The 14,396-nt window shown below is 31.9% G+C and overlaps 1 protein-coding gene across 1 annotated transcript; it reads right to left on the bottom strand.

The window, feature by feature from the left end:
• Nucleotides 1-8,713: 8,713 nt before the first annotated feature.
• LOC143043491 (uncharacterized) lies at nucleotides 8,714-13,906 on the bottom strand. Its single transcript, XM_076215776.1, has 5 exons — nucleotides 13,695-13,906; nucleotides 12,197-12,475; nucleotides 11,277-11,339; nucleotides 10,663-10,704; nucleotides 8,714-9,030 (listed from the first exon to the last, which is right to left on the bottom strand). Exons 1-5 carry the CDS (start codon nucleotides 13,726-13,728, stop codon nucleotides 8,720-8,722), a joined length of 729 nt encoding a protein of 242 aa, XP_076071891.1. The 5' UTR covers nucleotides 13,729-13,906; the 3' UTR covers nucleotides 8,714-8,719.
• Between the last annotated feature and the right edge of the window lie 490 nt (nucleotides 13,907-14,396).

Here is a 14,396-nt window from a genome sequence, read left to right as displayed (position 1 = left end):
TTTTGCAGGTTGGTTCATAATAAATTTCTATCATTTCTATTTAAAGGAAGCAGAGTAACAGCAGCGACTACACAAGGAGTATATATCTCCCAGTTGATACATTTTTCTTGATACATATGATGTGCCTCTGTATCTTTACATCCCGTCTATATGTTATTGTTCTATGATAAGTATTGAACTCTTGTCTTTCATTTTCATAAATGTGCTTTGCCTGTATGCTTTTTCGTCTTTCATTGATACATATGACGTGGCTCTGTACTTATGCATCCCGTTATTATGTTAGTGGTCTATTGTAAATTCTTGTATTCTTGTCTTTCGTTTTTGCTAATGTGCTTTTGTCTATTTGACATTTTATGCTTCTTTGTTACATATTTGATTGTTTTTACAGTTATTAAGATTAAAACACAATTTTGACAAATGTACACCTATTTTTGACATTTTTATTTATTATGACTGTTTGTTTTGTTCACACATCGTTGTCAAAGTAATTGAATGTAATGTGACTGTCAGATTAGTAAGAGGTTTGTTAAGCTTCAAAACCAGGTTTCATATTCTATTCACTTTCTACATAAGAAAATGTCTGTAATAAGTCAGGAATATGACAACTGTTATTCATTCGTTTGATGTGCTTGAGCTTTTGATTTTGCATTTGATTAGGGACTTTTTGAAATTTCATCGGAGTTCATTTTTTTTTTGTGTGATTTTACTTTTTTTTGATACGGTATTCCAAAGCTTGTATTTTCTACAATGATTTCATTGATGGAGGTTTGCAGCTCACAAGGAAGATATTAAACCAATAGTTCCAGGTGGTGAAATTGAGAATGTACCGCTTCGTAATGGGCCCTACATGTGGATCAGGATTTGCTTACAATTTCGGTGCACCTGATGTATGAGATGCAAAACACACATTTTTGGCAGACGACTATCAACAGATGAAATCAAAGTGAAAACAATACTTTATAGATTCTGTGAATCCAATGCGGTTTTCTCGATAACCTTTATCCGAAACACACAATGCCGAGTATTTTAATGCGAATGGTGTATAAGAACCGAAACAGTTGAAGAGCTATATAACTACAAAGTAACTTTCGATATGGGTTTGAAGGTTTGTTCATATGTTGTACTTGCACAGAGCTGTTCTATGTTTGGGGAGAGTTTTGCCAAAACAATTTAGTATAACCGTAAATACTGATAAAGATAATTGTCATGGTCTTTGTACTACGGAGTTACATTGGTAATATGTAAGAATAGGTTAATTCAAAGGAATTAGATTTGCATGAAACGCATCTAAAGTAAGGAACTAAATAAACATCATCTTAAAATTTGGAATGTGATATTCAGATACAAATCAAATTTCTTGAGGCACAGCACTTTAGAAATATATATTTCAATAAAGGCTTTTAGTTATGTGCGTTGAGGAAGTCTCATGGCTTTATAATTAATTAATTTCAAAAATTAAGTTCATTCAAATGCAAATAGGAACTACAGACACTAGCATGGCAACAGGTTTGGAAATTGTACACATCGCTAGGATTGGCAAGGTTGCATCATTGTTCTCAATATGAGACGAAAAGCTTCTTGTTTTGAGACATCCATATAAAAATACACGCTTGAAAACTTTTAGAAATTGATTTTACGTTTGATTTCATTACGGATTAAACTTCATGCAGCTTCGTCGTCTCTTGATTTAAATCTTGATTAGGGGTATTGATCCGTCAATATAACTAATTGCTATTAAAGTAATGGCTAAAGTCAATGCAACAACTGTGTCTTCACGTAAGTAAACAACAAAACAATTTTAATGTACTTGTAGCGAGTTCGTAGAATAAACAAAATACTGCACATATACATTTATATATACTTAATTGTAAAATCATTTAAAATGTACTTCGAAGTATCTTATTCAGATTTGGAAACGAATACCACAAATCCCTATCAAGCAAGGAGAAAACACCGATTTGAAAGTGTTCGTTTCTTTAGTTGTTCTATGTTGTGTTTTTTGTACTAAAGTTTGTCTGTGTTTTTTTTTAGCCATGTTCTTGTCAGTTTATTTTCGATCTATGAGTTTGACTGTTCGTCTGGTATTTTTCGCATGGAAAACTTGACTTTTATCAATTGTAAATATAGGTGTTGCAAAAAAGTAAGCAATTGTTGCATCTATAATAGCGACATTTTGATCAGTGTAGGATGGGTTAATTTCAGGATCACCAGAATTATAGACTTAAGCGTCATAAGCTTGCTGTCAGTACAAACCCCGAACATTGCAAGGACTGTTTGCTAAAATATTGTTTTATCTTTACCAGTCCCAAAGCAGTGTTTAACCTAACATTTTTTTTAATATACCTTCTAATTCCTGGAACTTGAAGATTTAGTGGGATACTTTACCTACTACTAAAGAGAAACGGCCATCGAAATACATGTATGTTATATTTTAAACAGTCACAAACGGAAAACAATAACAAATAGAAACCCAAAAGAAACAGAAAAAAAAAAACAGAAAAAAACAAGCAAACAGAGACGAAAAGGTAAAAACAATAAAAAAAAGTTTGTTGAAATCTGAACAAAGCAAATACTAATACCGAAACGATACATAACTTCACGTACTGCGAAATTGATAAATATTTTATTGCAATCGACACATTATGTTGAATCAAACATCAAGCAGGAGAAACCCGGAAATTATGCCGATACTACTTCCATGTTGTCAACTAATTCCAAACCGGTTGCCGTCATTAAGTCAGATATATTTCCATCTTCTATAGACAAACTCTAATAAGCTTTCTATGGAGTAATAGAGGTTGATTAGTGGAATAAGACGTATTAAGCTATTCAATCGTGGCATCCTTTATTCTGAATCCTTAACAAATTGGTCAATATACTTTTGTTATTGGATTGAATGACTTTCCATACTACAATGTATGAATTTAGATTAATGTGGTTTATTGGATGTCTATAAAAGATATTAACGTTCAAATGCATGTTTACAAGATTTGCTTTTATGTAATATTTTTGATTTTGAAATATAGATTGAAAGGTTCTTTGAAATTGATCGTAATTATAAAGGAGTAGGTCCGGTAAGGGCCGATTTTGGCCTCAAATTTCAGGTTCATCTAACGAAAAATTTTGGACACCTTTTAAACACTAAAGTGTCTATTTCAATTGATTCAATTAGTTTATGTACAAGATTTTAACTGATTTAGTCATTAAAAACGCTCAGATTGAAGCTTAAATATGAAAAATCTATCAAATATGACAAAAAAACGTCACTTTTTAGATGGTTTTTGTCAAAAATGAAAGTGGCCGCATCCGTGTTCATCCTCAAACTTTATAAATCTTATGTATTATCATTAAATACAACTTACATTTCAATATTATGAATGAACACGATTGCGGCCACTTTAATTTTAGAGGGAAACCGTCTAAAATTTAACTAAAATGCTTAAATTTTGAAGACTTCAATTATTTAGGATGACTTAATGATGCTAGTATCCGATATATGTGCATTGTATTGTCAAAAACAGCCCATATTTATGTAGCAGAAGCATTCTACTTTCCAGTAAATAGCTAAAAGATTACACTTTCACAAACTGCTATATTTTGGGGCCAAAAAGGGGTCTTACTGAACCTACTCATTAACAACACGAATGATTCTGTGACTACTTATTATGTCTCGTGGAAATCGCACAATAGAAGTTGAAAGTAAGGAAGAAAAAACATTCCGTTACATTATAACATTAGATTATCAACGGAACAGTGTTCATTGTTTCACATTGTCATTTCGGGGCCATTTATAGCTGACTAAACTTGTCAATTTATATAGTATCGATACAACTGTCGATCAAACTTTTTCGGAATTACTTGCCTTCAATTCTTTCTGACCTTTTTTGGTCTTTTAACTTTATCATTGGTGCGTCACAGATAACTTTTTTAGAAGAAAGGCGGGTTTGCCGTACCAAATTAGAAGCGTCGTATCATTGATTAGTTTGTTTTCATCCAATTTAAACTGATCTTCCAGATATCGCCATGGGAGCAGAAGTTTCGTTAAACGCCATTCATATGTGTTTGTCGTGATTTATTTCAGCACTGTCGGGAACATACAAATAATGATATATCCGCCGAGGTTGAGGAAGTTACGTATAGATTATCGGGTTTTCTACACATTGATTTCGTAAAATATCAGCCGCGAACCACAATGTGAATCTTTTGGCGAGTGAGCGCATTGAACTAGCTAAAAAGTTTCACATTGTGTCGAGCGGCTGATATTTTACGATATCTATATAAAATTATGAAGAAAACCCGATTATCTGTTTATCGTTTTATAACTGGTCTTTTCTCTCTCCCTCAGACAGTTCTACGCTTGACGAAAGCAGCTCTCTCATTGCTACGTCACTGATAACTTCTCATCTCACATTGTGACGTGGCTGAAAATGCCTGATCTCGTTTTGAATCCTTGATACGAGAATTATGGAGTGACAGTGCAGAATGATATAGGCGTAAGGAAGGACGATAAAACTTGCTTACAATGTACTGGTATGCTCCAACGAAGGTACATGAACAATATGATACATCTGATTTTGACACGCAGCTGTTTTTGTTTTATAATTCAATTGTGTTTTGTCGATTTGGTTTGCAGGTTGGTTCATAAATGTATCTTCTAAATGAATAAATAGCTGCGCCACGAGCGCATAATACGCGCGTCGTCTTGTGTGTTAATTAATGCAATAATCCTTAATAGTTTCTGAGATACGGCGCGACACGTGAAAACCCCCTTTTGTACAAAAAACTAAATAACTCTAAAATGAAATGTTGAATCATCACCAAAAAGTAAACAGAGCTTTAGATAAACATATCTAAGAAGTGTGTACAGTTTTAAGCAATAATCATTAATTGTTTTTGAGATATGGTGCGACATGTGTAAAATCCCTCTTTTTTTTTACAAAAAAAACTCAATAACTCTAAAATAAAATTTTGAATCATCAGCGAAAAGTATACAGATCTTTAGATTAGTATAACTAACAAGTGTGTAAAGTTTTAAGCAATATTCATAAATTGTTTTTAAGATACGACCAACATACGAACCCCCCTTATTTTTACAACAAATACCCAATACCTCTTAAATAAAATTTTGGATAATCACCAAAAGTATACAGATCTTTAGATTAATGTAACTCTACATGTAAGAAGTGTGTAAGTTTTTAAGCAATTATCATAAATCGTTTTTGTGATACAGCGCGACATGTGAAAAATCACCCCCCCCCCCCCCTTGCTTAATTCAGCTATAAAGCCCATTAACTCAAAAAGTTTAAAAATTATTCTCACCAAAAGTATACAGATCGTTTGTTCATCATAAAAACAACGATGTTAAGTTTCATGAAATTTGGATAAGAGGTTCTCAAGTGCGACATTATAGGACCACAGACAGACAGACAGACAGACAGACAGACATTTGTATACCATAATACGTCCCGTCAAAATTTTGACGAGCGTATAAAAAGGCTACTCCAAAGCCGTGTTAGTTCATAGACCAAAAAAAGCACATTTTGAAATCCATGCATCCAATGGTTAACCATTCTTAAAGGTCAACAACTGCATAAAGAGTGGAAATATAGTTCACAGATTATAGATACACAGACCCCTGTGACGGTTCGAACCGAAATACGTACAACAAATTCGGCATACGCTGGAAACATAGTAACTTTTACAATAACATCTGCTAAAACTGACGAGGTCTAAACTATTCCCACAGCTATCAGATTCTTATTTAAAAAAAAAGAAATTCTTGATACAGAAATTATAATAATTATCACCCATAAAGTACAACCAAACGAGATAGTATACGTATAGTATTGGATGTTGGTATTGGAATGCCTGTGTTAAGCCTGTCGGTATGTTCAGCACTCAATCCTCCTCAACTTTGAAGTTTATGCAGCCTTTTAATTTGTTTTTTTTTTCGAAAGTCACCGATGAGTCGATTGCTGACGGAACGCGCGTCATGCGTACAGAACTATATTATCATTGGTGAGTTTATTTGTTATAGATGTTTGTACATTTTCAAAAAGAATTGCTTATTGCTTATAAATAGGGGAATATACTACTAAAATTAGGTAGATAGCTCATATCATGTGTAAATTTTGAACCGCAATCACTGACAATAACAAAATAATATTTCATATTTTTGCTTTACAAATACGAAATCGAAAGCGAACAACCTAAATTATTATACTAGTATAAAGGTACAACCGCACACTTGTGTACTAGTCTATCACATGCACCCACAGGTACTACTCTCAGAAAAAAATGTATAATAGTAATTTAACATAAATGTTATTAGAAATTTCAAAGCAAAAAAAAAATAAAAGTATGTGTTCGTGTTTTTAAGATATAATTACCTAACAATCTCAAGGACGGGAAATGGTTCTCTGTTTATTTTCATATATTTGACCTAGTGACCTTTTAAACAAAAAAAAACAAAAAATCCAGAAACATTATGTTTCACTATTTGGAACAAGACATGATCAGGGGCGGATCCAGGATTTCAGATTAGGGGGCGCAATGTTAACATGTTTTAGGTATAAATATTGAAATTATTGGAATATTCTTCTAGAAAGGGTGCAATGTAGATATCTTGCATGGCAAGCAAAACATGGCGAATATTTTGTGTTAAAATAAGCGAGAAATTAAAGTTTCAAGCTAAAACCGCATAAATCGACACCTGTCACTCTACAATCGCCATGATTAACAAGAAATGTGTGAGCTTCTATTTATTGAATTAACAATAGCTCATCAATTTTAGATTTTAAAAACAAAAAAGTTCTACTTTTCCCAGTGCTTTTTCATTGTCTTTTCACAATTGTTTTTTTATTATTATTTTTTGTTGTTTTCGGAGGTCGTGCCAAACTTTTTATGTACATTTTTTACTGCAATCCACCGAAAATATGTTTATTTTCATGGGATCCTATGCAATATGGAATTACGAGTTGGAGCCTTGATCGTTTATGCATGCTTTTGAAAACTTTACAGGTTGCAAGTGAGAAACATATATTGATACAGAGATATTAAATAATGATACAAATTAATAAACTAACCTTTCGCTTGAACCAGTATTTCTATCTTTCATTATGAACGAATATAACAAGTTACCTGGATTGTTTTCTTTGTCGTGAAATGATGAAATAACCATCCCAACCGTGGATAGGACACTTTCACCTACTTCGTTGGAAAGTGAGTTAATGATGTTTTGTAATTTCGATTATCAAAGAAATTGTTTTTAAAATCCGCAACTACACGGTAACAATTGTTTTACTTTAACACCCAAAGACTATGATATTTGTGATCAAACGCAGTACCGTGTTTGACACCTTTCTTTGAAGTATAATATAGTTATCATAAAACTTTTAAATAAATCGTAGGTCAGTTTATTAGTAATCACGTTGGATTAAAGTGGACTCACCCTATATCATTTAAGTTTTAGTTGCAAGACAAAAAATGAATATACATATATATATATATATATATATGGTTTAGGATGGGGATCTTGACCATTTAAAAGATATTTGAACATATTCAAATGACAATGATGGTAATGATCCATCCGGTCTTCCCCTGCTTATCATTTAAATCTTCTTTGCATTGCAAACCAGTATATAAATGACTGAGGGGTGGGGATTCATTTCGCCGTAACATGCCAAACAGGAATAAAGATGATTAAGGGTTAGGAATCTCGGCCATTTACGAGACATGCGATCATTTGATATGGAGGGACCTAAGGAGACTGACTTTATATATCAATCAAATTTTTTGTGGCATGACAGTCAGCTGGTATTTATATAGTTTAGGGATGAGGATCCCAATTATTTACAAGATATAAACTCATTTTCGTGGGGAAAACCCTGCGGACTGACCCTAAATATCATTCAAATATTCGTAAATGATAAACAGACATATATAGATATATGTATATGGTTAAGACCTGGGGATTTAGTCACTTTTCAAGATATTAGAAATGTACGGGGTTGGTGATCCACAGAGACTGAAACAATACTGCATTAAAATCGTCATAACATGACACACAGAAATATATATATACATATATAGATATATATATATAGATAGTTAAGTAGTTGAAAGCATAGCGTTCTATACAATCTAGTGACTCTTTCAATCGATGAGAGTATTTATCACTCACGTTAAAAGGGGAATAACTCAATCTTTGTAAAAGACGACTTTACAAATAATACGATACACAAATTAAAAAATCACTATTAATATCAGTTACTAACAAATCTGCTCTAGACCTCAATCAACTTTGTACTGGTTTGGATTTATAACTTTTTTGATTTGAGCGTCACTGATGAGTCTAATGTAGACGAAACGCGCGTCTGTCGTATTAAATTATAATCCTGGTACCTTTGATAACTGGTTAAACTGATTGAAAGTTTATGTATTCATCTTATGAAAATTGAACACAATCCCTCCTGGTAGGGTTTAGTAGCATGCCATCATAAAATATACGAGTAATAGCGGAACCCGTATCATAATATTGCAAAAGTATAACAGATAAATTTGATATGGAATATTCAATGAATTATTTATACAAAAAGTATAACAACATAAACCATAATATTCATTGTTTGTTGAACATGCACCAGAAGCAGCATCAAATCTATTATGAAATAAACTTTTATTATGGACACGAAAAAATAATCCAGTGTAAAGTATTTCAAGATTCCAGGTGATCATGTATCTTGTTGATGCTTGAATTCTTAAAGAAACTTAGCAACCTTGGAACATCGGCTAAGACAATTGCGAATATAACAGACGTTAGAATGGCTACACCAAAAAGTCCAATAGATTGTGATGAAGTTCGAGGATCATCTGCTGATATCAGTTTTCTTTTTGATGATGATAATTGTTGTTTATCAATATATAAGTTCCTCTTTATATTCTCTATCATTTCGAGTATTTCTGTTGAGTTTTTAAAACTTCTGCATTCATTTAGTGTGCATGTACATTCTAGTGTTGTCGTCGTCACTATTCAAAATAAAATCTATATTGTTTTCAATAAATTATATTATACTGCACTTGTTCTATTTGAGCAGTCAAAATGCGTTGACTGTATATTTCTATGTCATATACAGTCACTGACCCGATATCACTTTTCCTCATGAATATTTAAATAGAATTTGCGAAATCATATTTAATTATTCATACGACCTCTTTTACCTTTTCTTGTTTCAAATGTATAAAACGATGCGTGGAACGACTCAAACTTGTTTCTTTGATAATTTTTGGAAAAAAAATATTTCACTTTTTAATATTTTTTGTTTGCAACCTATAACTCATTATGTTTTATGTTTAATGCTGATATTTTAGTCCATATTCAAACGAATTCGTTCACCGTCGATCGCGAGTTTCAACAGGAAATGTACATTTCATCGTGTTGTTTATTTCTCCACCTGCATGATATGAGGCCTTATTAACGGGGATTTTTTTCACAATATTTAAATCAAATAAATATCATTAGCACATTAAACAACAATTGAAAACGTTTTTTATTTTTTTTTTCAGATTGCAGTATAAAGACAATAAGTGCATTGACTTGACATATCAACGATATAAGGATTCGGTCCGAAACGGGGAAATAGCTCGGCATGGCCCCGTTTCTAAGCCTCATCGTTGATATGTCAAGTCAATGCACTATTATTGTCTATTTATACTTTTTCTATATTTTTTTTCAAAATTATCATGATTATAGTAGCATACCCTGTAAAGTACATTCGTTGATATTTATATAATTGTTAATTTTCATTTTAGGGTTATTTGCAATCACTTTAGTGTAAACATATTTTATTGGTATAAGTACAAATTGGATAAGACACAAGTCAAACAGGCTTATGAAGTCTTCTCCACTTGGCCCTGGAGAGAGAAAAAAAAACGCTTAATAAAAACAATGTACCCGTTGAAAATGAAAATGAGCTTGAATTTTCGCTAATTCTAAGGTCGTCTTTTTCACCTTATTTTCTTGTTATGTCGTTAATCTGCATTACATTATAGTATGCATTGGTGTACTACACGTCTATCTTCGATGTCACATTGCAATGAATTATAATTATAAAAAAGAAATATTTCCTTAAAATTAATACACTCATTTGTTATGATACTCACTCCAACACAAGATTTCATACATACTCTCGTTCTTGAGTTATAAATTGACAATTTTAAAATATTTATCTTTTGTGAAAACATTAACCAATCAAAATCCTCGTTATCTAATGAATACAAAACATCAATAGTTTTGTACTTTTGAGGCTACCTCAATTTTAACTAAGCTTGGGTCTTGAATTTTGAAAGAAGAAAATGCTATAACCGTCCAAAGTAGAAAACAATATATAAGTGTTGACATCGGAACGACGGACAGAAGAACGAAATACTTTAAATTTATAAGTCCCGTAAACAGGCGTATATATAGATGATTCCGATGTTTAGTACAATGCATATTAGTAGAAGTTATCTATCAACAATTGAAAAACGTTTTATATGATTATATGTATCATATACCATAAAAGATCACAATAGTTTGCAAAATGTCAATGAAAGATGTAGTGTGATTGCTATGTCTTTATTTACCGCAGAGCTACATTACTTATTCTTATGTATACTTACTTGGTACTAGTTCAGTTGTAGTCTCAGTAGAATTATCAAAACCTGTTTTGTAAATATAATTAACACAATTATAGTTTCATTTGATTAATATAGTTTGCATACATGATATAGTGAACACGTTCAAGATTATATTTAAAGATTCTAATGTTGGTATGTTTCAACCCCCTCTCTTTAAGAAGGGTATGTTTGTATATGGTTTATGTTGGCATCTATGGCTCTCAAGGAAATACAAAAAAGTTTTGATTTTACTGTGATGCCGTTACAAAAATTTTCTAATGCTTAAAATCAGTGGAAATATACATATTTTCCTAATAAGACACGTTTTGATGTCGTAAAAAGTAACCTTTTACGTAAACGACGTTATAAACTCCACTGTTACTGCATCATATGCCCTTAACATATCGTTTGCCTTTTTCATATTTGACCATTGGTCACTGTTTTTTATTAAGTTCTAAATCGTTCATTTTATTTGCATGCAGTTACAAAATTTCCAATGATTGTTCGCAAAAAATACAAAATATTAAAACAGCAGACGAATCAATTTAACAAAAACATACGTGTACAAAGCAATCGATTTTAACGAGTTTCAATTATAGCTTATATAAGTAACATACATTTAAAGTTGCTGTCGTTGAGTAATGGGCCAATGCTTCCAGATTCTATTATTTCAAAGAAAACTAAAAAAAAAAAATGATATATATACATACACATACACATTGAAATTATACATTACTTGATATCAAGAAAAAAAACTGCACTAAATACACTGAGCGTTATTTCGATTCTTACAGGACAAATACAGTATTTTTCGAAAAGACCTAAACAGGTTTTGCTGTTCTCGATTTTATTGCCTCCCCTTGGAGTCTGAAGATAAAAAAAAATTATACTTAATAAGAGAGAAACCTTAAAGCAGGGTAAATACATTTTGTTTGATAAAAGATATATGATAAAAGTTTATGTAAGCTGCTAAAATGTTTATATTTTATTAGAATAACAGTGAAAATAATAAGAAAATAACAGTACATTTGTGCGCATGTGTCAAACACATTATATGCTAATTAGGACACGAGGTGATAAGATCGTCGTACTAAATTGATAATGTAGCATGATTATTTATCACAATGTTTATATACATGATGATGAGAACACTGCAAGCAGTATTTTTTGTGTCTATCATTCAGTAGTAATAATAGCATGCCAAGTATTTTGGTCTTTTGTGGATAGTTGTCTCATTGGCAATCATACCACATCTTCTTTTTTATATTAGATATTTCAACCGTCCATTCTATAGTATTCTTTAAAACAGCAGTCATTCGAACCATCCAACCTGTAATGGTTATAGTCTTCCAAATAAAAGTTATTCTAATAGCTTGCTAGCATTATTATTCTATTCCTTAGCATAAAATTATAAAAAAAAATCGAAAATAATAAGAATTTCACACTGGGTAGCATGAATGATTTTTGAATGTTTTAAACTTTTATGCAAGGTTAATGTTCCAGTAAACATATAATAGTTTCCAACTTAAATACAAACCTCTTTTCCATGAAGTAAGATATAACTTTGTTGTTTGCGTCACATTCAATATCAACAACTCATGTTTGTTTTCGAATTCTCCCGAGACCAGATCGTAATACAAAGAGCAATTGATATCCGTCCAACTGAACAAAGCTGCAATACAATTCATAGCTCTTGTGCAGAGGGCTGTACAGCTTTCCCAGTCTTCTGTGTCATCCATTTGTATCATTTCAACATCATGATCGGAGTATGCTTGAACAGTAACGTTTTCAATAACTACTGGTTCAACGAATTCATCTAAAAAAAAGTACAACACAATATGTATAACTATCCCTTTAACGAAAATGTTTGAGGAGTCAGATAAATTTAGAAAAAGGTCAACATTTTAGCTTCGAGAGTAACATTTTTTTCGAGCAACACTTATAGTGTGCATGCTTATCCTGCCTCATAATACAGTTATATTTACATTATGACAGTCTACATTACCCATATATTCTATCGACATACTAGGTAAAAGAACCTACTTGTTTGTTTTAATTATTTATACTTTTACAGCCCTAATAGGAAATCACGTTTTAACAGTGGAGGTTATGTTTTACCGCGCTTTTGGGAATGTATCTTACTTTTTATTTGTAATTATAAGAAATATTCCTGAATTGTTTTACTCATTTTCACTTATTCAATGGTTTCTTGCTCTGATCTATATGATTTAATTTAACAGTAGTTAATGTTTGATGTCTCTCTATAGAATATTTTGGAGTTTGTCCGTCACCTAAGAAAACTCGTCAATTATGCGCGCCTGTGTGACGTCATTTACCTGAAAGAGGGGATCGTTTGTATCCCTGCACTATAAACGTTTATCAAGCGTCTTAGTGATCGTCATTTTGCAGGATAAACTAGAAATAATATTTGTTCTGTATGTACATAATTTCCTAATGACAGCAGTGCTGAAAGACACTTATGAGAATTCAATTTGCCGAATAATCCGTGCAATATAGCTTTATAGTTTTCCAACCACTCGCTCAACATTAGAACGGAAGTGACGACGTCCCTAAACGCACGAACGATGTTCACTAAAATCAAAGTTTTTGACGGAAATGCATCAAACTCGAAAGTTGTCTATTGGAAGGGCATCGTATATAAACTACTGGAATGCTATACGAGGTCCACTCACTGTTATTGTAAAGTTGTTTGGATAATAGCCAAAACCCATACAGTAAGTTAAAATAAGATTAAATGTTCAAATATTTATATAAAACCACAAGTTCAGTAAACAATATTGTATAGATAATGCTGGGATCCATTCCAACCGGAAGTGAATGCGTGTTTATACATTGCGCATGACCACATCTTCATGTAAGAACTTAACTTTTATTAGTAGAGGTCTATGATGACCATATTACTATACTGCAGACAATATTTGGGCTCTAATTCACATTTATTTAGTTTTAACATATTGTTGAGTATTTATATGATTTCAATGACCGATGCGAACGGGAATTAAAACAATACTTACTAATCGATATACATAAATACGGATGCAGGGCCATGCAATCGTCATATCCGAACAACACTGTGTTTACAGATATGTTCAGGAAAACACACTCTCTTTTTCTGGACACATTTGGCAGATCTATGTGCTTCAGATCAATTAAGTCACACGTGTCTGAATAGTATAGCTGTCCATCACCTTCTGATTTGATTGCACCAATCCAAATGATGGAATCATTTAAACTGTAAAATAAATATTATTAGTTATAGATTTTTGATTGACATTGACTAGACAAAAAATTCCATAACAAAACTGAAGAAAACAGATAATAAACTATGTATCATTTCCTATTATTTTGACGATTGTTTCTATTATCGATTGTTTATGCTGATTAAGGGGCCTCCCGAAAACAAGCTTGTCTTTTAACTACATCCCTGACCCTTATCAACGAACTTGTAATCAACTTTTAATAAAGTTTATGAAAATAATGGTATTAATTATTCTAAGAGTATTTCTTAGAAGTTTTAGATAAAACACATGCTTTTGATGGTCCTTTAATTATGGTGACTGTTATGATTTTTGTACCCACTACATTACATTTCAACCCAATCTAATCAAGAAAACGTTTTCATATTTGATAAAATGGTCTTTGCAATATCTTTTTTTTTTTAAATCTTATTATAAATTTAGTGGATAGAACTCGTTTAAGTCTTTTTTCTGTAACCA

Source organism: Mytilus galloprovincialis, chromosome 8 (genome assembly GCF_965363235.1).
Source record: "Mytilus galloprovincialis chromosome 8, xbMytGall1.hap1.1, whole genome shotgun sequence".
Taxonomy (NCBI): Eukaryota; Metazoa; Mollusca; class Bivalvia; order Mytilida; family Mytilidae; genus Mytilus; species Mytilus galloprovincialis.
Note: the sequence above shows the minus strand (reverse complement) of the source record. Positions and strands in the feature narration are given on the sequence as shown.